Here is a 26,690-nt window from a genome sequence, read left to right on the forward strand (position 1 = left end):
AAGAAGATTGTTACACGCAATGACCCAGAGACTGTTAAGATCAGAGATGCCCAAACTAGGGACTGCAGGCCAAAGTTGGCCCATGTTAACCTTTGATTTGGCCCTTCACCGCATCTGAGAAGAGAGGGAGAATGATGGGGATGGTTTAGACATTGTCATTTCAAATTTATGTAACCTTTTAATCGTTTGTTTTATTGTTAAGTTTCTAAAAAAAAAAATTCAATTTAAATACTGCAGTTTAGTTTAAAATGTGCATACTGTCACCTGATAGAGGACAATGCATAGACTTTGGTGACCAAATCAAGGCACAGGCAGATTTTGCTTGACTAGTGTATTCAGCATTCAACTCCACTGTGTTATAAATGTGATTGTTTTTGTTTACATTGCAATAAATTATAATCAGTGGTGTAAAGTAACAAATTAAGAATACTCACATTGCTGTAATTGAGAAGTTTTTTTAGGAATTGTAATTTACTAAGTAGTTTTTAAAATGTGTTAATTTCCCTTGAGTAAATTTTTAGTGCTGTATTGGTACTACTTTCCTTCAACCTGCAGTCACTACTTTATTTTTTCTTATCTATGGGGATTAGAAAACGTCCAACCTAAAGTCAGCCAAATATCAACACCAAATACTCACTACTCTTGAGTACATTTGAAAGGTCTACTTTTTACTCATTCTTTGAGTAATATTTACCACAGATATTTTTACTCCACTTACTCTACATATTTAGTCAAGTAATGGTTTTTTACTTAAGTGTGATTTTTCAGTACTCTTTCCACCACTGGTTATAATTAAAAAGTTATAATGCATAACATGATTCAAAGCAATGTTTTCTACTTATTTTTTAAATATTATGAAATTAATTACTGTAGGATATTAACCATGGCAACTTTAATGTAAAATAGCTTGGTATATTTATCTTCGGCCCATGGCTCTCAATGAAATTTGGTTTTTGGCCCATCATACAAAAAAAATTTGGACACTCCTGGTTTAGATGCATGTCACTGATGAGAAGATGATGGATGCCTATTGTATAATGACTGAAATTGCCAAATGGACTTAACAAACAATCACTAAATGCACTACAGAACATTACGTTTTCACACATGCACAAATTGCATGTAAACGCATCAGACTTCCTAGCATAATGCCCACTACTCATTACTTTTGAGTACTTTTCAAAGGCTACTTTTTACTCTTTGAGTAATATTTACAACAGCCACTTTAACTGTAGTTGCACTACATTTTTGGGCAAGTAATGGTACTTTTACTTGAGTATGATTTTTCAATACTCTTTCCACCACTGTCTGTAATGAACAATGGTAATTGAAAGTGCTTTACATTGACTGTATGTCAGTTACTAAAATTAACTTAGTAAATATCTGTAGTACTAATGTGGATTTCAATAATTGGAGAGCTGAATTATTAATTAAGAGTTTAAATCGACTGACAGCTTACTATTAGAGACTTCCATTCACTTTAATGAATCATCAAATGATTCCTTTGAGAGCAATTTAACTGAATCAAAGATTTAAATCTAGAAATAATATCAATAGCAATGTGGGCTTTCACAATCATTTACATGTATCATCAACAGAATCATTTTAATAGCTAAATAATTGAAGCAAATTTTATACTGATGAACAATACTGATGTGAACTTACATAAACATGTTTGAATCATCTAATAAATTGTTTAATAGCTAAATCATCGGGAAGGATCATGAAACTAATTGAATGACACTCTTCTCAGGAAATCTCAAAGATAAAAATCACACACGCACACTCACACACACACACACAGTGTTGCTCAGAGTATCCCAGTGTATACATCATGCATGTGCAGCAGATCACTGAAGTAGTGTCTTATAAGAGGAAGTGGAGTGTTCACTCTGCACTGGTACCCTTGGATCTGTGACAAATCACATTACACAGGGCATTTCCAGCCTCCACTCTCTCTGATCTGAGGACAGCCTGGTCTCTTCAAACCCCACAGCTCGCTTTATTTATTTCTGCATTATTGAGATCATTACTGCTGAGCCACATCTGAAGCCCGGACACATTATTCACCATAAGACGGATATTGCTAATCTTTCATTCCTAATCTTTAGGAACACCATATATTGAAATATTAGTGCTGAGGATTGGTATAATAACAACTAGATACATAATTTCGTCCACTAACAACATTGGAGTAAATAGGTCAACCATAGGTCAAATAGGTAGAACTGTATGTCTCAGAAACTATTATTTGCTCAGTTAAACCATGACAAATTGGCAAACAATGGCAAAACTGTCAATTTAAATAGCTAAATGTAAAAGTTGTCTATTTAAGAGCTGCAAAATTATAACATTGTCTATTTAAAGGGTGGTCTAATACTATGCATTTAAAGTTTTTGGTAACATTTTAGTTTAGGCCACAGTTCATGGTATTAACAAACCATTAACTAACACTACTAGCTTAATAAACTACTAATTATTCTTCTAAGGTAGAAGTTGGGTTTAGGTTTTGGGTAGGATTAAAGATGCAGAATTAGATCATACTTTATAAATACTAAAGAATAGTTAATATCTTATTAAGTCAGTAGTTAATAGCATGAATTGAGACCTAAATTAAAGTGTTACCGAGTTTTTTTCCACAGTTAAAGAGCTAGACTTTCTTGCTCAAGCATGGATCAAGTTTCAAAAAAGGATGTGTGATCACGTCAGGATTACTTTTCCCCAAATTTTACTTGGGGGTCATGACTAGTTCCACAATTAATTTTTTTCAGTGAAAGGTTTTTGGTTACGTAACCGAGGGGGGAAATCCTTTTATGGCTGCCTCTCATGTGAGTGAACGGTGTGAGCAAGCTGCAATAGATCTACACGGGATTTGGCTCAGAATAAGTCCAAAAAAGTGGGATGTGAGGGAAAGCTGATCTTATTCAGCCAATTCAGTCATTTCATATGTATGTTTTTAATACCTCAGCTGCGCCCTCTTCACGAGTTACTTAGAAAGTAATGACTTGAATAATTCCATGACAACGCATCTGGATAATGGCATCATTCAATGCAGCCCCATACACTGCAGTGGAGATTAGAGCTACTGGATTTACAACACATCATTCACTCCAGGAACCAGCCAAGACTGATCACACTGCTTTTATGTGTCAAGGGTTATGTTAACAAAGTTTATTCATTCATTCATTATTAATCAGGTGTCACCACAGTGGAATGAGCCACCAACTTATCCAGCATATGTTTTACGCAACGGATGCCCTATCCAGCCGCAACCTATCACTGAGAAACACCCATAAACTCTTGCATTCACACCCACACATACACTACGGCCAATATAGCTTATTCATTTCACCTATAGCTCATGTCTTTGGACTGTGGGGGAAACTGGAGCACCCGGAGAAAACCCACGCGAACATGGAGAGAACATGCAAACTCCACCCAGAAATGCCAACTGACCCAGCCAAGGCTTTGTCACCTGTTAACAAAGTTGTTCCCCTGTATTATTATGATCTGTATAATAAGATGTTCACTTGCACACTTTTGAGTGAGTTGTCTAAAGTATTAAAAAACTAAAGGCTTGTCAGCTCTCTCTCCAAATTCACTTCCTGTCACTCTATACTGTTCTATTATAATTAAAGAAGAAAAGATGGATGAGGTACTACTCTACAGGTACTCAAGATTAATATGTGATTATCCTCTTTAACTATTCAAATATTGAAAATTTGTCTATTTATTGTTGCAAAATTGAAACTTTGCTCATTTAAGTGTCATAATATTGCAACTTTGTCTAAATATAGCTAAATTTGTTTAACTTTGTGCAAGTGATCCAAAAATGTCTACATACAGTTGAAGTCAGAATTATTAGCCCTGCTTTGAATTTTTTTTCCTTTTTTGAATATTTCCCAAATGACGTTTAACAGAGCCAGGAAATTTTCACAGTATGTCTGATAATATTTTTTTCTTCTGGAGAAAGTCTTATTTGTTTTATTTCGGCTAGAATAAAAGCAGTTTTGAATTTTTTTAAACCCATTTTAAGGACAAAATGATTAGCCCCTTTAAGCTATATATTTTTTTCCGATAGTCTACAGAACAAACCATCGTTATACAATAACTTGCCTAATTACCCTAACCTGCCTAGTTAACCTAATTAACCTAGTTAAGTCTTTAAATGTCACTTTAAGCTAAAAAAAGATCTAGTAAAATATTATTTACTGTCATCACGGCAAAGATAAAATAAATCAGTTATTAGAAATGAGTTAAAACTATTACATTTAGAAATGTGTTGAAAAAATCTTCCCTCCGTAAAACAGAAATTGTGGAAAAAAATAAACAAGGGGGCTAAGAAATCAGGGGGGCTAATAATTCTAACTTCAACTGTATCTTGTCATAATGTCCTATATTTTAATGTACAGGTGTCAAATCCAGTTCCTGGAGAGCCGTCCTTCAGTTATGTTTGGAAACTACAGGTAAGTGTGTTGAAGCAGGGTTGGACTAAACTCTGCAGAGCTGCGACCTTCCAGTAACTGAATTTGACACCTGTGTTTTAATGTATCAAATTATTATTGACAGTATTAAAATATCTCAGCAATCCAAGCCTATACATGTTTTTTCTTTTGCCTCTTTTTTGAAATGTTAAAGCACTTAATATGAACATACTTTCTAAGAAAATCACCCTGATGAAAATCATTGGAGATCTAATCAAGAGCAATACTGTAGCTGCATATATAAATCAAAGTAAAAGAGAGAAAATAGATTTGCAGTCACATTGTGGCTTTCAAATTGTTGACCCTTAAGACAAACAAACACAGTAGAATGACTCACCAAACACATAAATCTATAATAATAAACAGATGAATGTCATGGAGCCACAGAAATATTGGATTATTTCCTATTAGTAATTTCAACTGTGTTTAAATCATATTCTGTGTGAGAAAAATGGAAAAAAAAACCCTAGTTCATAAAAGTACTTCTGTCCCTTGTGGCATAATATGAAAAAAAGACAGAGAGAGAAGGAATGTGGATTGTTTCATTTCACTGGACTGCAGTCTCCATATGTGAAACATGCCTCCATGAGCCCACGGGCAAAACTCAAGCATGTGCTGCTCAACAGCCTTAAATTATTTACAGATTTGCCAATAAAGCTACAGAAAGGTATCTCTAAGGAATATGACTACTAATCAATATAAGTATTTTTTATAAATAATAAATATAGAAAGTATAATTCCAGACTGCTTCTATTTGTTTAGTTGTATGGATTCTTTTATTTATGTTTAGTAATTCATGCTTAACTTTTACTTGTTTAAAAATGATAGCATTTAGCCCCCTTTTCCTCTGAATAATACATTAAATCAATTTAAATAAAATAACAAAAGTTTACAAGTTGTTGACTTTGAACTGACCTGTAATATCTAAAACCATTGCTCAATGAATCTACTTTAATACGTTTATCTATGTTTGTTTGGAAAAACTGAATCTGTGTCATGAGCCAATAGTATTTGTTAGCTGATCTTTGTTATATCACTGGTATTTCATCTCTGGTGGGAGGGAGCACTTTTATCTTAGCTTAGCATAGATCAATCAATGAATCGGATTAGATCATTAGAATCTCGCTTAAAAACAAAGATAATTTCACGATTTAAAGCTAGACTCTTCTATAGTTACATCATGTGTTAATACCAACTGAAAATGAAAAGTTGCTATTTTCTAGGCTGATATGGCTTAGAGGTATAATCTTATTCTGCTGGAACTTATCTGCAGTACCATCGCTTCAGCAGGCGCAATGACTTTATACTTAAACTCCTGAAAATGAGATATTTTTGAGTGAGATGCTAATGGTTTAATCAGATTCAATGTTTATGCTAAACTAAGTTGTGAAATGTGCTCATGCCAGACCTAAAGATCTGCTGAATGGATTCAAAAATGATAAAACTTAACTGTTTAAGTCAAGGTGATTTGTACAACGAGCCTACAAGTGTAGTATTGCTTTCAAAAGTGCAACAACCCCTACAGTCAATCACAAAAGCACTACAATTTTGTAATCCTAAATTCACTTTCTTATTTCTCTGTACTCTATCCACTAAAGCTTTTATAGGTAAAGATTTAGTGCTTTAGTCTTTTGACGCATGGTTGGAGACTCAGTTGAGAAGAATACCAAAGATCCCAAAGAGAAATTCTTGTGTGCAACACTCAGCTTAATGTTTGCTAAAAGATGTACAGAAAAAAATATATAAAAAATGTATTATTAAATATTATTTAAATATTATTAAATAATATTATTAAATACACTGTTTGTTCAAACTACTTATTTAAAATGAGATGTAACAACAATTCTTAAGTTTTTTTGGGGGGGACATCTTAATTATAACTTAAACTGAGAGAACAGGTGGGCTTATAGGGGTGTATCAGCTCAGAGATGAGAAATAACGTGGGGAAAGAGCATTTACAGATTTGAAAACAAATAAACTGTATTCTAAAATGCACTGGCAACCAGCTAACATGCAGGAAATGTGGTCATATTTATGAGATCCAGTTAGCAGGCATGCTGCAGCATTTTGTACTATTAGCAAATGAGCAACAGCCGACCAGCTACTCCCCACATACAGTGCATTTCGGTAATCTAACTGAGTGGTCACAAAAGCATGGATTACAGTCTCAAACTGTTGTTCTGGTATATATTGTTTTATTTTTGTTAGTTGTCTTAATCGGAAAAGGCTAAATTTAACTACCACTCTAATCTGATAGTCAAATTTAAAATCTGAGTTAAATTTTACCCCTTAATTGGTGACTGTAGGCTTAATATGCTGAGCTAATGAACCCAAACTGACCAGAGGGGTCTCAACGGTACCTTCAAAAACCATTACTTCTGTTTTGTTTTCATTAAAACTTAAAAGATTAAAAGCCATTCAAGCCTTCATTTCACTTAGACAATAATGGAGCGAGTTGACCATGTCATTTTTTTCTAAAAGGCACATAGATCTAACTGTCATCTGCATAACAATGGAACGACAAACCATACTTCCTTATTATTGAGCCAAACGGGAGCAGAGAAAGAGAGAAAAAGAGAGGTCCTAAAATTGAGCCCTGCTAAACAAACTCTGAAAGTCTGCCCTTTTTTAAATAGGACCTGAACTGTTGCAGTGCTATGCCCTTGAAGCCCACCCATTGCTCCAGACGAGAGATCAAAATGTCATGTTTTTTATGTTCAATCCACTTAAATTTATTAAATTAAACTAGTTAAGTTAACCAAGTTAATTTCTTTATGTTGTCCCAACACAAATCGATTGTGTGGAACCCAACATTTTTTGCAGTGTATAAACAAAGTGTTTATCCTCATCCTTGATTATGTATACTCATCGAATGAATATTTTAAATATCTATTTGAAGACATTTAAATATTTTAAGCGTGTCAATTTATTCATATTGATGTTTATTCTGCCACCGCCGCTGATCAAGTGCATCTATGTCTTTCTTTTCTCAAACTGCTGCTGTCTCACATTTATTTTAATGCTCTACCAAAAACAAGAACAAGGAAAGTGGGAGGGAATAAGACTTCCCCATTGTCTTTGCCTCAGGACTTTACATGGCTCCAGCTGGGGTTTTTAATGAAATGCAAGACCTTTTATACAATAGCGTGTCCATTTAGGGCAAGCCTAGAGCCATTTACAGCAACTAAACAAGAGGATTTGAGTTAAGATGATCACGCTTGCTTCACTAGAAAGAGAAAGTGTTTGCTTTTGGTTTAATTCATAATAATTTCCCCTTATCTGACCTAGTTTGCATTTATTTTTGAAGAGGTGGCATTGCAGATTAAGGAGAAAAGGAGAAAAAGAAGTTTGAAAGACGTGTTCTACTTCTTTATACCTTTGAACTAGACTATTTTTACCCTTTCATTGCACAATTTTACTGTCTCTAGTGCCTTATGAATCCAGTCTACAATTAATCTCTGCAGATGATTGATTAATATGTTAATGGATATTTTGAAAAATTGGCCTTGGCGCAACAGCTTTTAAAAACATAATGAATCATAACTTTTAAAAACAGTCATAATGAGGCCTCTTTGACATCTAGAGGTATTAAGTATATAATGGGCATTTTAATCTGATGAGGCCATGTGAATCAGTTGCCATGTTCTGCAGCTGGTTCATATGATGCCGTAAAACTGACACAAGAGAAGAATTAATCATGTGTGCTTATTGTCTCCAAGTAAGAAAATCTAATGGTGTCATTAAAGGTTTATTAATTTTCCTTCGGCTTAGTCTCTATTTAAGAGGTCGGCAATGCAGAATGAACCGCCAATTATTCCAGCATATGTTTTACACAGTGGATGCCCTTTCAGCCGCAACGCAGTACTTGGAAACACCCATACACACTCATTCACACTCACACTGATACATTACAGCCAATTTCGTTTATTCAATTCACCTATAGCGCATGTCTTTGGACTGTGGAGGAAACTGGAGCACCCAAAGGAAGCCCATGCAAATACAGGGAAAACGTGCAAACGTCCACACAGAAATGCCAACTGAGCAAGCTGAGACTCGAACCAGCAACCTGTCCATTTAGGCTTCTGCAGTTTGAAACTTTCGAAAATTGAAGTGTTTTAAAATTGCAACTTTGTCCAAACAAGTTGCTGGTAAATTGTAACAATACCTTCAAGCTTTTCTAAATTGTACTTTCATTCATTTAAATGTTGCAAAACTCTAAATTTGCTCATTTCAGTGTTCTGCAGCCTTGTCTATTTAAGATGTTGCTAAACTTTGTCCTTAAGCATTGCGAAACTGTATCTACACGTTTATTTCAATATATTATCATTTACATCAAACGATACAGTTGTCTGTTGTAAAATTGTACAATTTAAGTGATTTAGTTTCATCTTTGCCCATTTAAGATGCTGCAAAATTTGTTTAAGTATTTTGATTGAAAAAAATTCCATTTAAAAAAATTGTCAACTTATCGATCATAAAAGTGTAACCAAAGTCTCTTTAAGACAAGTCATTTCACTCAGCGGCCATCTTTGAAAAGCCTCTCGGGCAGTATGCTCAGGCATTCTGTTGAATGGGGAAATATCAGATTCTCCAAAATTGCTTGCCAAGCTTACATTTACATTACATATTAGGAATAACTAATAAAATTAAACAACTGTCTCTTTAGTTTCATTTCAAAACATTTGAATCACACAAAATCTGCAGAAACTCACATCTAGTCTGAGCCCCTCCCCCAAATAATCGATCGATGATTGACTCCTGTACTATTAGGCGGGCTTCATTTGCCATATTGACCATTATTAAAGTGCTGTAATAGTAAAATTGTAACTTCTGTTTACTTAATTATAAAACCTATCTACTGTAAATGTTGCAGTTTGTCCATGATGTGAAATAGTTACTTTTACTGTAAGTGTTACATTTAAGTTGTCCTTTTAAGTGTTGTGAAACAATACATTTTTCCAGTTGTCCAGTCAACTTTGTCTATTTAAGCATAGCAAAACGGTAGCTTTTCCATTTAAGCACTACAAAATGACAACTTTATCCACTATAATATAGCTAGATGAGATGCTGGAATTAAGGAAGCTTTGGAATATTCCTACAAATCACAAATTAGAGAGATATATATGCAAGATTATTGGATTATGGTGCATCCAATGGTAAAAATAGTGCATGTAATAATGCATTCCCACTGGCACACTGTGAGCACAGCGGAGTGAGTGTTTTCAGTTTGCTCATATAAAAGTTCAGCATAATGCAATGCGTGAGCGTTGACAGACACTAATCTTATATTTGAATGAATTGAAAACACTCGCTCCACTGCACTCTTAAAGTGACAGTGGAAACACACCATGACATCTTACATTTCACAGACTTAGTTTAAAAAAATGATATTAGGAATTATTTCAAAGAATGTACTGATGCTACTGTGTAAATAACACTAAAATATTGATAATGGATTATGGATTTTTGAAAATGACCTTCCATGCAGTGTGTTACACAGCTCTAGGTAAAGTGAAATATCCAGCAATGGCTTAAATCTGAAAGTGCACCGTGTTTAAAACTATTGATTCATCTATAAAAGAGTCAACTCATAGTGGTTCAAATGAATCATACCTCAGCATTACAGCTCCAGCCTTGTGCTGTGTTCCCGTCATTTTTCTGATGAGTGCTTCAGCAATCTACATGCTTACAACAGGGGATTTGTCAGCCGTTTGTTAAAGAAAAGACTATTGATGTATGGGACTTTGTCAGAGCTTGACAAGAACTTTACAGTACACAGTTAATGGATCAGTTCCTTCCTCCATTTCACAAGTGTAAGTGCAATTAAAATAGATGCCTCCTTGTTTTCTCTAGCTTGCAAACTATGTATTTAATTTTGTTTTGTTATTTGTAACCGCTTGTACTGTATCTGGTATTTTATATTCTCATATTGCGTCTAAAACCACGTTAAAAAAGCATTGTGTGCCGCTTTGCTTACGGATTTAAATGCGTTTGTAAGCTTGCAATCCACTGCCGTTTGTCATTTCTATGGCCACCGTCAGCTGTTCCAACACACGTGCAGTGGTCAAGTTTCAAAATAGTTCAGCTTTTGCTGCTGTGTGGATTAATACTGAATGTGTGTCACTGTTTTTACTTATGGTTAAGGATAGAGCAATATGCTAGTGTTAAACTGCATTGGGCTCACACATACACTCTGCACTCTGACTACTTTAAAATTGTTGATAAGCTATGGTGGGCATTTCTCTCTGTCTCACACTAAACGGAGTCGACCAATCACAATAGACTGGGCCATCGGACCAATCAGCGCAGATTAGCATAGCGCTAAGGAGGGGTTTGTGAACAAATGAGTCGCTAAATGAATTATATGGGAGTCGTCAGGGTAATTAGGTAAAAATAAAGGCATTTTAAAAGACAATGAAAGTGTTTATTGACCTTGCATGCATATCAGACTGTTGTTGGAGACCCCCCAAAACCAATATGTGAAAATTGTTAATGCATAATAGGGGCTCTTTAATGCCCAAAATGGCATTTTTTAAAACAATTGAGAAAATTGTAGGAAAGATATTTACAGTATGTATTAGTGTTGTGATTGCCAGTGGTGTTGTGTCCTACTTCTCTATTGGAGATTTCTGCTGAACGAACTACAACTCCCAAAACTCCCTGTGCTCATCAACTCCTACAGCAGCTGACAACAATCCGGACACACACACACACACGGACACGGACATGGACACGCACATGCACACACACATGCTGAGTCTTGTTTCTATCATAAACATTACGAAGCGGTTCTCCTGGGTTGTTTTCCTGTGTGTTTTGATCCTTGCCTTGTTTCCTGTCTTGACTCATTGCCTAGTCTCACCTCGCCTGTATATTCACCATGATTATTGGATTACCCTTGTGATGTTGTTTTGCTCCTGTTTATGACCCTTGACTGTATGACTTTGATTAATAAACTGCACATAGATCTGCAAGTTTGCTCCCAGCGTCCCAGTGTTACAATTAGGGCACAATATATAGTTTCAGCATCTATCAGTCACACCGCAGGATTTCTAATGTTGAGTCTTGAATATAATTCATCATTTGCATGTGTTTTTGAGGCCTCTGACTGTATGGGGATTTTAAAAGCATCCAGGCATAAGAAATTGTACCATAAGTAACTTTAAATAATGATATATTTTTATTATTTTATTTCTATTATTCAATTACTGTACCTGAATACTGTTAGACAAAAATAAAAAAATAAAACCCTGTTTGTTTCAATTGTAACTTTTCATTATTGTATTTATCTATGCTTTTGATTTGTTTAGATTTTATGCAGACACACTCTCTACAGAATCATTCCAACCAATCTAAAATGATAAATTCTTTCCAAATAGAAATAATCAATAATAATCTGGTGAAATTGTATTCATATCGTAATAAATATTGCAGAATAACAAAATATCGCAATGTTAGATTTTTCCAATATCGTGCAACTTTAATATGTATTTTTTGCACTTTATTCACTTAATTTCAATCCATAAATGAAAATATCATTCAGTAAACAGTGATCTTGATGACAACGAATATTATTCCTGCCACACTGTTGCTGAGCTACACGTCAAAGTTTCACCTGCCATTATATACAGCATACAACAACAACAACAAAAGTATTATATAGTTGCTTTAAACAAGTTGCTATTTTGCTCCACTGGGCCTTCAATGATAGAAGATGTACAGAACTTTCTGTTTATCAGAAATGTCTATTCACGTCAGAGCCATGTTTTTTATAAGGGAGTCGTGCTCATTTGTACTGACTTAGCTCCATCTTTTGTTCATGAGATGAAGTCTGGCAGAATCTATTTAGAACTCCTCGCGTTTTAGAGAGAAAAATATGTCACTGTCCTTGCATATTATTGGGCTGACAGCCTGCCAAGGACTGATTTTAACACACAATAGATAGCTGCTGCAGCACAGTGGGTTCTACACTCCATGTAAAACTAGAGTACCATCAACTATTACCCTCAATGTGTATGTACTGATGAAAAATGTTGGGCGAGTGAGTGCTGTTTAAATCAGAATTGAACTGATCTTATGAAAAAATAACTTAATAGTTATAATATATATATATATATATATATATATATATATATATATATATATATATATATATATATATATATATATATATATATATATATATATATATATATATATAACATTTTATTATGACCCTAATATAATGAAAACATAATTCCATTTATAACACAATGGGGTTTAATGCTGAATACACTAGTAGCCAAGCTGCCTTTGCCTTGATTTGCTCACTGAGGACTTCTGAATTGTGGTCTATACATCGAGCAACAGTATGTTCATTAAAAAAAAAACTGGATTCATTTACAACATTTAATTGAAACATTTGCTTTTTTGTAGATTAACAATAAAATAAACCAATTAAATTACATTAAATTAGAAATGCAAATGTGTATTAAAGGCATTAATCCCAACCCTTGCCAAAATGCCCTCTCTTCTGAGAGAGTATGGTGGGTCAAATCAAAGCTTATCATGGGCCAACTTTGGCCCCCGGGCCCTAGTTTGGGCATCTCTGATCTAGATAAAAGCATCTGCTAAATGCATTAAAGCACTGAGAATATTTAGCAAGTGGTGACAGATGCAACATTCATAATGAATTGTCCACTTAATTTAACATATTAGCATGTTTCTTGGGAATACATGATTCTGACTGGTCAATATAGAGATATAATGATAATATAAAATACAGAAAAATAGGTTTAATAACACTTATTTTACACTATATATTTTGAAACATTTCCAGGAAACTATATGTAAAATGGACAATAATACTGCTGGAGGATGGAAACTTGTATGCACTGCATTCCATTTTCATCATCTTCCAGGTTATTGTAGGTTATAAAGGTTATTGTATTGTATGTGGGCACTCTGTCCTTGAATAAATTTGGCAAAAATATCAGTTTATAAAAGATGCAGGGCTGTGCAGAGGCAGTTTGGATGGAGGTGTTCGGCAAATGATAGATTAAGAGCCTTTTCACCACTCCTTCAATTAATACAACATTAGCATTTATAGAATATTACTGTGCTGAAGTCGCCCTGATAATTTTTTTTAGAAAGGCTTTATTATGATGTCAGGATACAGTTAAGTCCATTTTAGAAGACTTTGTCACTGAAATTTTAAATTTATTAACAATCAACATGCATCAGTGTGTTTTATTATTTTCCCATTTATTTGATTCAAGAAGTTTTAAAATGAATCATCATACATTCTATCTGCACAAAATTATTTAGATAATTTTATTTTAAAACTAAGCATGTTTTTGACATGTTTCCTAATGGATGTTTCCTTAATTCATAAGCTTAGGGTTTAAAAAATGCACTTCCAAGTAATTACTATTTTTAACTATTATATTTCTGATGCTGTACAGTTGAAGTCAGAATTATTAGCTCCCATTTGAATTTTTTTTCTTTTTAAATGATGTTTAACAAAGCAAAAACAAAACAAAAAAATACCACAGTATGTCTGATAATATCAGTATGTCTGATAATGTTTGTTCTTCTGGAGAAAGTCTTGTTTCTTTTATTTCAGCTAGAATAAAAGCAGTTTTTAATTTTTTAAAAGCCATTTTAAGGTTAAAATTATTAGCCCCTTAAAGCTACTTTTTTTCGATAGTCTACAGAAAAAAACATTGTTATTCAATAACTTGCCTAATTACCATAACCTACCTAGTTAACCAAATTAACCTAGATAACCCTTTAAATGTCACTTTAAGCTGTACAGAAGTGTCTTGAAAAATATCTAGTCAAATATTATTTACTGTCATCATGGCAAAGATAAAATAAATCAGTTATTAGAGCAGAGTTATTAAAACTATTATGTTTAGAAATGTGTTGAAAAAATCTTTTCTCCGTTAAACAGAATTTGGAGAAAAAAATAAACAGGGGGGCTAATAATTCTGACTTCAACTGTAACATTGGCCATTTAAGAGGTTGTTTTAAAAAAAAGCATGTTAATTTAAGTGCAAAACTGTAAGTTTGCAATTTAAGGTTTGCAAAATTACAGCTGATGAACTGAACAAACTAAATTGGCAATAGTGTATGAGTGTGTGTGTGTGTGTGTGTGTGTGTGTGTGTAAGAATGAGTGTGTATGGATGTTTCCCAGTACTGGTTTGCAGTTGGAAAGGCATCCACAGTGTAAAACATTTGCTGGATAAGTTGGTGGTTCATTCCGCTGTGGCGATCCCTGATGAATAAAGGGAATAAGCTGAAAAAAATGAATGAATAAATTAGCTTGTACAACTTATATTTAAGATGTTGCTAAATTGTAACTTTGTTCATTTAAAAGTTGCAAAATCATTTATTTACCATTTAAATGAGGCAAAATTGTAACTGTATATTTTAAAGGAAAAAAAAATTGTCCATGTATGTTTTTTCAAAAATGTGTCTATTCAAGTTTGTATATTTGCACGATTGCCACTGATCATTTAAATGCTGCTAAACTGCAATTTTGACTATATTCTGCAAAATTCTAACTGTCCAATAAAAATATCTCCATCGGATACAGCTGAAATCTTTTGAAAACTGAAATTCTTGAAATCGTGTGCAGTTGAATTGTTTCAGATCTCTGCCTTACAATAATTAACCTTTATATGTTTTGCAGACAATTTGAGGATCCAGTATCAGTATTATGTTTAGTTTAAGCTCTTCTGAATCCTTTTCATTGTTTAAATATTTGTACTGATTATATATAAAATAGTCAAAATATGCAAAAAGTTCCAATCGTTTTATTTAAGACCATGAAAAGCATCTGATTGTATACAATGCACAAATTTACAAGGCCAGATTAAAGTTCTAAAAAAGCCTTCACAGTGCTGGGCCAACATCCTATGGACAGGTTTCAAGATCATATTGTACCAGAGTGATGGGAAGAGAAGAGTATGGAGAAGGAAAGGAACTGCTCATGAGCAGTGAAGCATGGTGGTAGTAGTGACATGGCGTGGACATGTATGGCTGTAAATGGAACTGGTTTTGTTGTTTTTATTGATGATGTGCCTGCTGACAAAAGCAGCAAGATAAATTCTGAAGTGTTTCAGGCTATTTTTTTCTGCTCATAATAAGCCAAATACTTAACTCATTGGACGGTGCTTCACAGTGCAGATGGAGAATGACCCAAAGCATACTACAAAAGCAACCAAAGAGTTTTTGAAGGGAAAGAAGAAGAATGATATGCAATGGCCAAGTCAATCACCTGACTTGAATCCGATTGAGCTTGCATTTCACATGCTGAAGACAAAACTGAAAGGGAAAATGCCCAAAGAACAAGCAGGAAATGAAGACAGTTGTTGTAGAAGCCTGACAGAGCACCACAAGGAATGAAACCCAGCGTCTGTTGATGTCTATGCGTTCCAGACTTCAGGCTGTAATTGACTGCAAAGGATTTGCAACCAAGTATTAAAAAGTTTGAGTTATGATTATTATTCTGTCCAATTGCTATTGGCCACTTAACAAGTGGGAGGCACATATGCAAACGGTTGTAATTTCTACAGCGTTTACCTGATTTGGATGTAATTACCCTTAAATTAAAGCTGACGGTCTGCTTGGTCGTTTCGTTTAAAATCCATTGTATTGGTGTATAGAGCCAAAAATGTTAGAATTGTGTCTATGTCCAAATATTAATAGACCTAACTGTATATATCGCACAGATATTTGAAGCATGTTCCTAAGCCAAATTTTTCACTTTCATGCACTGTCAATTCAAAGCCAACATATCTGAATCCTACTAATGCATTCTGTGGGAAAGGAGCAGATGAATAAGCTCATTCAAGTCCAAAAAGGCTGCCTCTGCTTTTATTCGTTCTCCACTTCCTCCTCACCACTGCAGATTCCATTACAGACCGAAAGCCTCCACACACTGTGATACACTGGTACTGCTCATGATCAGTGCGTCTTACCAGCATCCACAGGGACGGCCTCCACTGTGCTTGGCCTGAAATGAAAAGCTCTGAACCCGGCATAGCAACACTGTGCTTGCATAAGCAGAATGGACGCCTGCTCTTGTATTATTAAACATCACCAGAACTGGTACAATAACAAAAGTGGAGGAAAAAAAATCTAAAGATTCTTCTGAAACGGAGAATGGAAAGGTAAGCGATATGGGTACGGGTATTTAAAGTATGTATTTTCTCACACATTTTGATAACCAGAATGAGGACATTTTAAATTAAGTAGGCTCATTCTTTAAAAATATTCTTTAAAAGTCCTGCTCTCATTAAGATTAGTGACAAATATAATGAGATATTTTGATCTTGAACCCATTAGACTCCAGAAGTTGACTGAAAAGATACCTAGACTAAAATTAAATTCCCCTTCACAATAAATGGCCTATTCGTACCGAGAATAAAATGAGTAAGCGCTGGGCTAAATGAAACTCTAATTTTACACAGTAAACAAATGGTGCAACACATAAACACAACCTTCAATAGCAACATGAGCCAACCTGTAAGTAAAGTACTTTGTTTTGGATTGTAATTATATTAGTTTTACAGAAGGTAAGCAGCACAAAAACTGGTGGAAAAAAAAGAGATGAAATAATAATGTATTCAATTAACGAAAGTAATTTAGGTGTAATTTGTATTAGACAAATAATTTTTTAATTATTGCACAGTCATGCAGTGTTTTGTAGGATGACCAGTTTAACTTAACCATTGTCTCCTTAAGAAAAGCCAATAGAATTTTTATTTAATTTGAAGGCTGCTGGAATCTAAACGCTAAATTTGAAAGCAACAGCGACAACAAAACAAGAGACCCTCATTGGTTCTGCCAAGCCAGATTGTGCATCAAGCCAGCTTGTCAGAGTGTTGTCAGTGTTGTTCTCTGATCAATGCTTTATCATATACATATATATACATATATATATATATATATATATATATATATATATATATATATATATATATATATATATATATATATATATATATATATATATATATACAAACATATACACATATATATATATATATATATATATATATATATATATATATATATATATATATATATATATATATATATATATATATTACATATATATATATATATATATATATATATATATATATATATATATATATATATATATATATATATATATATATATAAATACACACTATGGATGCTCTGATCAAGATATTTACAGCCGATACTGATTGTCAATTCCTTGTCATGGTGATCGGCCGATACAGAGTACTGATTCTGAATCTTCAAGCTATAATTGTGCCATTGCATAAAGCACATTTTCCCTCAAAGTATGATACTGAAGTGGAGCTTTCTTCTTACCTAAGCGAATAGACGACTTACCAACAACACGCATGATGTCACACGGGTCCCCAGTTGCAAAAAAAGACTGGCTGCAACAACAAACATGTCATGTTGTGTGGTAGGACGCCAAATTCAAGGATACTTAAAAGGAAACTTAAAAATGATCATAAACCACACTGCTTTAATGCCAACTGCAGACTTCTTTGGCTAAAAGAAAGCTGAATGAAGTGACGACCTAATTAGAAATGCTCGACTCTGCAGTACTCATGTTATATCAAGTAAGTTCACGCTATGGTGAATCATACACATTACTCTTTTGATCGCAGCAATGATTTCGGCAAAAACAGTTACATATGGTTTATTAAACTGCAGACACTGAATGCTAAGAATGAAATGTGAAATTGTAAGTTATTCAAGTTGGTTTTATATTCACACACTCATTCAGTGACAACTTGTGGCACACTCCCTATATTGTTTATCATGGCACTTTGAATATTTGGTCTGAAATAACCTGCAAGTGTGACTTGAAAACAACATTAACACTGTTTATATGACTGTGAACAATGTTGTACTTTGATAGTCATTGGCTGCTAATATGATTTCACTATTTAGAGTTTGCAAATTATACTTTTAATTATATTATATTAATTATATGAAATTATATTAAGGAGAAAGTCCGAATGTACGAATATAAAACCAACTTTACCTCTGTGTAAGTTCACATACCCTGCCGCACAGGTGCAGTTCGCTAATACATTTCCGTCTTCTTTGCTTGTCTTTGGCTAGGCAGGACCTCGGTTTTTAGCACTACATAGTGTTGAATCTGGTAATCATGGAACAATATTTCTTGACCATGACCACACTGAACAAAATTGTTGGCATCAGAAATTCTTCTAGGCCTTTAACTTCTCTCTTGTAAAATCACTTGGAGCTTCAATGAGATTGTATATTTGGGGCTGGATGCTTGGTCATTTCATCTTATCCAATATTCATTTGGAGGGTGCTGTCGCAAATGGACCTGTCAGACGAACGTCGCTCACTTTAACGTTAATTTTGCCAAATCGCTGTGCTTATCACTGGATGACAAGCTGTTATAATACGCTGAAAGCATTATGTAAATATTATATATAATATGTAATCAATATAACTCATTTCATTTCCTTGCTGTAAATGCTAGCGCTCCCGTTTTTTTTCTGCCACCTCCCTGCGCGCGCATCCTAAATGTTTACAAACATGGTAATTTGTCTATAAATTAGGGATGTTGCACATAATCCTTTAAACAATTCTCTTATATACATTTATTGTGGACATGCCAAAAGCAACTTTACAGAAAATAATAGGAAACAATAGAAAAAAAAGAAAAAAAAAATGGTAAGATAAATGACAAACAATGCAATTTAGAAACGTTGCAATTGATGAAAGAAGAATTCTACATGTCTCAATGAAGAAAAAATTTGAATCACATATTTGTGTCATGGGTGTAGGGTGGGGAAAACGAGCGAGGACTCAAATGCAGTAAATTACGGGTTTACTCATTCATTCGTTTTCTTTTCGGCTTAGTCCCTTTATTAATCTGGGGTTGCCACAGCGGAATAAACCGCCAACTTATCCAACATATGTTTTACACAGTGGACGCTCTTCCAGCTGCCACCCATCACTGGGAAACACCCATACACTCTCATTCACACGCATACACTACAGACAATTTAGCTTACCCAATTCACCTGTACCCCATGTCTTTGGCTGCTCCGATTTCCCCCCACAGTCCAGAGGAAACCCACACGAACACGGGGAGAACATGCAAACTCCACACAGAAATGCCAACTGACTCAGCCGAGGCACAAACCAGCGACCATCTTGCTGTGAAGCGAACGTGCTACCCACTGTGCCACCGTGCAGCTCGGTTTTTGTTGTTATATACTATAATTTGTTTTTGTTTGCGAACAATTATGCCTCATATGTTTCATTGACAGTTTTATTGATCACTAAGATACGATTGACTTGGATTTAAGTTGCTTCGATTTAAAAGAAAATTGCAAAAATAGCTTAGCTTTAAGCTCAACTTGCTACATTTCCCAGAGGGTAGCTTTTAGTTTAGTTCAGCTACATTTTAAGTAAAGTAGCTAATAGCTTAGCTTACTACATTTTAAGTAGCTTTCCAACACTGTATTTCTGGTATATAAACTCATAGAGTATACGTCTTAAAAAGATTAATGGAATCCGAATGTGTCTGGAACAACATAATGGTGAAGTAACCCCTGCAAAAATGTAGAAAAAGTATGAATGCGAACATTGCTACAAACAGCTCGTTATTCTTTAATACGTTTTTCTGGACATCTAGCTCTATACATTTCTATGTCTGTCACATTTTATTGGTGGACCAAGAAAAAAAAAATTATACACTCACTAAGGAAATTCTTGTTTATCAGCAGGTGAAAATCCTGATATGAAAAGCTCCATGGGAACCTATTCAAAATCTTCTTCTAAGCCTTCTTCTAAGAAATGGTCAGGTAACTTCAGGTGAGAAAATAACTCCTTGTACCCATGTCACCATAAATGGGGAAGACCCTGGGGAGGTATAGGCCTACCTGGGGTCCAACCGGTCAATAAACTAGAGTGGGCAGCAAACAGGAAGTCTATTCGAAAGGGCCTGCAGCACCTAAGCAGGAGGTGCCACAATAAGGCTCAAGAAAAGTGCCTCAGTCTAAAACCAAACCTCAGTCCCCTGCGGGTAATGGCTAAAGGCAATGCTATCCAGGTTCTCAGAAATCATGAAAACCACCCATATCTCATCAGGCTCTATGGAGTTACTTCTTTCCCTGCTGATATCAAGCTGTGCATCTTGCTCTGCTGCATATGTCTATAAAAAAGTCCAGCTAATGCAATAGTCAAATTTCCTTGCGAGAACAATAACACGTTATCGTACTTTCTCACAATGCAGCATATAAAGCCTCTTCTTGAGGTAACACCAAGAGCACTGACAAGTTGCAAATGAACCTGCCATGTCACCGAAAATCTTGTTATAGAGGTGTTGTTTTATATAATCTGTAAATCATGAGCAAAATTCTGAAACACCAATTTAAAGGAAACTTGCATTAGCATATGTGGTATTGTATTTTTAGCATACCTCATAGTTAATTCTATGCTGTATGTTCCTTGTCTGAAGTTCATTGCTCAAGCTAAATATTTAGAGAGACATTTAATTGCTTTTCTTTTCACAGATATTTGGTTACTTCCATTAGCTAATTTGAATAAGTAGATTACTTGCAGCTGAGTATTTATGTTTCCCAGTCATATACAGCTTCTCTTTTAAGTGCAAATAAACCTTTTGTTCAAACATGCCTGGTGCACAGCCATTGATAAGATTTATCTCTATGCGGTGAGATGCACTTTACAACATCAAAGCACAGAAGACGAAAGTCAAGATTTTACAGATTTTTACTGACTATTCCTGGCTGAGCTGAAGTAGAGATGCATCATGGGATTTTGCATGACTCTTAAAAACAGCATCGTTACTTTATGTCTAAGACTGAACATTTGCCCCCCATATACTATTTCCCTGGCTGTCATCAACTATGTAATTCAAATGTGATTAAAAGAGACATAACTGATTGAATGACAGTTACTGTCATTGAAGGACATTTAAAATAAAAAAAATGGAAATGTAGCATTTGAAATCTTCCAAAGAATCTAAAATAAAAAGCAGCTTTGAGAGCTAGATGCTTTTAAGCACATGGCATTAGAGAGTGAGGAAAGAATCATTTTGCATGCTCTAATGGGTTATGACAATCAATATATCATTAGCTCTCTCTGCAATTTTAATTATCGACAGATGTCTTTTTAAAAAGTTATTCCAGCTTTACTTTTAGAAACTAAATTATGCAAACACATTACAAATGAAACAGGCTGGGTTCTAACTGTTTAAAAGATCATCCAAAAATCTGAGGTTTTCATTTTATATCTCAACTAAATATCAGTGTTACAAACACAAAGAATACTAATAAGAATCATTAGGGTAAAAAGTGAATAAGCCTTTCACAAAGTGAAACAAAAATTAAGGAGGCCGAAATCAAGATGCAGATGCGTGTGGCAGGGCAGTGCTTTTTGGTAAAGGAACCATTGACTCCTGGTTTACTGTTTAGATTTAATAACATTAGGGATGTACCACAGTACATATATTTAATCATATTAGTATTAAATCTTAAATTTGATGGTTTAATGTTATAAATATCTGTGTGATAAGTTAAAAAATTCCATGTTTATTATGATTTATTTGTCATTTTGCACATTTAAGTGTCCCTAATATTGGCCAACCTAATAGTATCTAGCTTTAAATATAATAATTATCAGTAACCTTACAGAAAAAAACACACAAGTTTCATATTTACATTCACTTGTTACAGTCAAATGTGGAGTATTTAGAACACAAGTGGATCACCTATGAAAAGTGAAACATAAGTGAAAATTGGGTTTGGAAAGTTTATTTTTATTTTTAATGTTTTTAAGACGTGACTGCACATGTGAACCTTGTGAAGCTTATATTTCTTTTTCTGTAAGGGTATCAACCATAAATTGGCCATGTACTGTAGGTGCCTTGCTAGACAACATGTCTATCAATAAAATTGTGGAGCCAAAAAATGTAGGCAATTCCCTTTATATGCCATGCCCTTAGGGCATTATGAACTACCTAAGGAGTCAAGGGTGCTTAATCTTGCTCTGATGAATATTTGCACCATGCACAATAAAGAATTTACCTCTATTTCCTGAGGCGTTCATTTGTTTTGATGTGATTTGATTTTAGGCTTCTTTCACATGTCATACCTCACATTCCCGGGAGCCGGATATGGTGCAGGTGCAGGTACCTGTTCCATTTCCCAGCACCTCCAAGGCTTCTGGTGTGGCGGCGGGGTTGTAGCTCATGTAATATTCCTGGAGCTGGGAGCTCAGGTTCTGCTCTGGCTCCTGACTTTTTTTCCTTCGCTTTCGGCCCACAGAACTCTGCTGCAACAGCCGAGTGGCTCCAGGGTAACGTTTCCAGGAGACATATATTACTGACAAAACAAGGGACACTGAGAAGAATAGTGCCACACCACCCATAACCACTTTGTGAAATGACACGTTGTCTTGCTCAGGAACTGGTGTCACGAATGAGCTGTCAAAAGATGAAGGTGTCCGTTGATGGGAGTCTCTGGGATCTGTGTTTGTGCGACTGGGAAAGGTGGGGCGATGAGGTGGGCGAGGCTGGGGAGGAGGAAAAGGTGCCTCTGAGGCAGGGGATGGCAGGGGTGGTGGCGGTGTGGTAGGAGCCATTGTTGGTTCAGTTGGTTCAAGAGCAAGGTCGTAATTTGGATCAAAGGTCTGCAGATACAAAGGTGATTGAGCGGTAATTTCATAATCATCACAGTCAATGTAGTTCTTTGAAGCCTCAATGACCTTCTCCCCTTGAAGGTTTTTAGGACTGCTGCAGATTATATTGGTGTCCTTGGTGCCTCTGAAATTCTTGAGCCAGACAACAAGAGGACAAATGCCTGGACCACAATCCCACATATTGCCTGCAAGGCTAATGGTTGTTAGGGAGATCCAGGCAGCCACAACTTCCTGAGAGACATTGGCCAGTTTGTTAGACTCCAAGTTGAGAACCTGAAGATTGGGAAGGCATTGAAACACTACAGGATCTAGTACCTGTATCTCGTTGCCAGAAATGTCAAGCTTTTGCAGGGTATACCAGCTCCAAGGAAGGCCTTGGTTGACAGCTCGAATACGGTTCCACTGTAGGTAGAGGGCTCGAAGGTTAGCAAGGCGTGGAAAGAGAAAGAAGTTGATTCGTGAAAACTGATTGTGTTCCAGGTGGAGTTCCATAAGTCGAGACAAACCTAGGAATGCTGTCCGAGTTAGAACCCGAAGCCGATTATAGCCCAAGTCTAGAAACTCCAAGCTTCTGCACTCCAGAAAGGCCCGGATGGGGATTGCCGTAAGCCCATTGGAGCGCAAGTGCAGGTTCTGCAGTTTTCGAAGACCATAAAACTGGCCAGGCTGCAACTCCTGCAACTTGTTGTAGGACAGATCGAGGCTGCGAAGGTTAGGTACTCCATGGAATGTGACATTGTGGAGCTGTGAAATCCTGTTCGAGCTCAAGATCAACTCCTTCAATCGCCGCACCCCCTGGAAAGCACGGCTATCCACGAACATGATTTGATTGTGGTCCAGGTAAAGCCAAAGCAACTGGTTAAGATGGGCAAACTGGTAAGGGAGCATTGTGTGCAGGTCATTGTAGCGCAGAGACAGACCTTGGCAACTAACTGAAATATTTTCTGGGACGTCCTGGAAGGCAGACGACTCACAGTGGACAATCTTTCCTTCACAATGACAGCTATAGGGGCACATTCGTTCCCCAGAACTGAACAGCAGGAGAGAGGAGGCTTGAAGCAGGAGGAGGCCTGCTAATCTCATGTCACACGCAAAAGAACCTGCAGAAAAAAAAAGAATACAAGGTCAGCTTATCATGTTTAATTTAAAGACACATTTTCTATAATAAAATACTTTCTTATCAGGGTACATTTGATTAAATTTTGCTTCTAACCACACCTATAATATTTTGTGTGCGCCTACAGTATTTTTGTGGTCATTAATTATTTTGACATCAGTTTCACTTTAGAATTATGCAGGGTTCCTACTCTAAGCCACACACCAAGCTCTTAGACTTTCACTTACTACAAAGCTGAATTTCCATTGTTATGATGAGCACTAAGCGGGCAAAAAAATAACAGTCACAGACAGTATTTTAACAGCCTGGTGACAGTATTTGACTTACGGGATTGTTGAAGAAGAAAGGAATTAAATGACACTGAAAAAATGCAGTTTGCTAAAGAGAAAGTACAATTGAAAATGGCAAACACTCACTCACTCACTATCCTTCAGCTTAGACCCTGATTTATCAGGGGCCGCCACAGTGGAATAAAACACTAAATCACAAGCAAAAACCCTTATATTCCATTATTTGGACACAAATATACAGTATACAACTCCCTGATTTTCAATGTCTGGAATAGATAGTCCTTTTAAAATTTCATGCTATTCTATAAACTCCATGGCCCTTGAGAACCTTTTGTAACTACTAGAATGGCAATAGCAGCCATACTGACCATTCATACCTGAATATACCAAATGTTATTTTTGCTGTTATATTTAGAATGGAAGGTATTAGAATGACAACCATAATTGATCATCCTTTCTTTGTAAGAGCTACAAGATTGCCCCTAAACGCACATACCTTGCTCTAATAATTGATCTATTATGTTAGAAAATGTAATAAACGATAGGACATGATAAATTGAAATTAGTTCACTTACACAGAATTTGCTAATAAAAGAAAAGCAAAGTATAATCACAAACAATGTTGATTGAGATTAGTGCTAATTAAATGTAATCAAGTGACTTCATCGAGCATTGAAATGCTGCCATTTACAAAAATCTGCAATCATTTAGCGGTTTCATTCATTCATTTTCTTTTCAGCTTGGGTCCTTTATTAATCTGGGGTCGCCACAGCGGAATGAATCGCTAACCTATCCAGCATATGGTTTATGCAGCGGATGCCCTTCCAGCTGCAACCCATCACTGGGAACATCCATACACACTCATTCACATTCATACACTATGGACAATTTAGCTTACCCAATTCTCCTATAGCGCATGTCTTTGGACTTCTGGGGGAAACGGAGCACCCGGAGGAAACCCATGCAAACACAGGGAGAACATGCAAACTCCACACAGAAATGCCAACTGACACAGCCGAGGCTCAAACCAGCGACCTTTTTAGCTTTGAGGTGCCAGTGCTACGCACTGCACCACTGCGTCGCCCCTAGCTGTTTTATATTGTTGCAAATTTCTATACTTATACACACTTTTAGATACATCTTAATAGTAACCATAGTAACTCAGTGACAGTTGCTAGAGCCTTCGTTCCTCTGAGTATCTCAAGGACACTGATGTGTCCTCACCAGAGAGCCAATATGCTCAATAATATTTGTGAAGAGCTAGCTAACTGGTTACTTAGTATTTAGTTATTGCAGTGGCCCCAACTGGACAGGTCAACACTTGACAATTTTACCACAGACCATTGGGGTTGTGTTTTTTTTTTTTTTTTTTTAAGATTTATTTTTGGCTTTTTATTAAGTGGATAGGACAGTATTTCAGACAGGAAGCATAGTGGGAGAGAAAGAGGGAGTAAGGACAGGAAATATCCCGAGCCGGGATCCGAACTCGGGCAACCTGAAGTGCTACTGCACCACATATCAGCACGCTAACCACTAGGCTATAGAGCCAATGGGGTGGTTTTTGAGTGATTCGTAGGTTGCTAGGCATCCATCAACCGAGGTAGAGAATTAGTCTACCGAAATGTGTATGAAGCCGAACAGTCAGTTCTTGTCACGTGACTCACGGTGCGCTCGTGGTATTCATTCAACTGTGTGTGTCTGGAAGGACGCACAAGCCACACCCCTCCATTGGAAATAACGAACTTGCACGAACTCTACAAAAGCGATATGCGAACGGCCCCTAAATGGTCACGGTCATTTGCGATCTCCAGCAGTTGATCTATTTCTTGCACAGACATGGTGAGTTCACCTTATTTTTTGACAAATGGGTTGCAGACCTATTCCTTGGCAGTTTGCGGGTCCTTCACTGGGCCTTTTCCCCTTAGCAAAAAAAACTTTCCAAAGTAGTCTGGTTCTTACTTATTTTACTTGTCCGTTAAATTTGGCTGCTCAAGTGCCCGAAATGTATAACCGAGAGAATATGGTCATTTTTCAAAATATAAGATTTTTCAAAATAAAAGATCGTTCAGGCTCAGATAATAAATAAATAAAATGGA

At 35.7% G+C, this 26,690-nt stretch overlaps 1 protein-coding gene across 1 annotated transcript in view; it reads right to left on the reverse strand.

The window, feature by feature from the left end:
- The window catches only part of lrrtm4l1 (leucine rich repeat transmembrane neuronal 4 like 1), a 58,205-nt gene that overhangs the window by 14,448 nt on the left and 17,067 nt on the right, over nucleotides 1-26,690 (reverse strand). Inside the window, exon 2 of the mRNA XM_056466939.1 lies at nucleotides 22,642-24,287. Coding sequence (XP_056322914.1) covers nucleotides 22,642-24,287 — 1,646 coding nt within the window. The remainder of the gene's footprint in view (nucleotides 1-22,641; nucleotides 24,288-26,690) is intronic.

This window comes from Danio aesculapii, chromosome 10, assembly GCF_903798145.1.
Source record: "Danio aesculapii chromosome 10, fDanAes4.1, whole genome shotgun sequence".
NCBI lineage: Eukaryota > Metazoa > Chordata > Actinopteri > Cypriniformes > Danionidae > Danio > Danio aesculapii.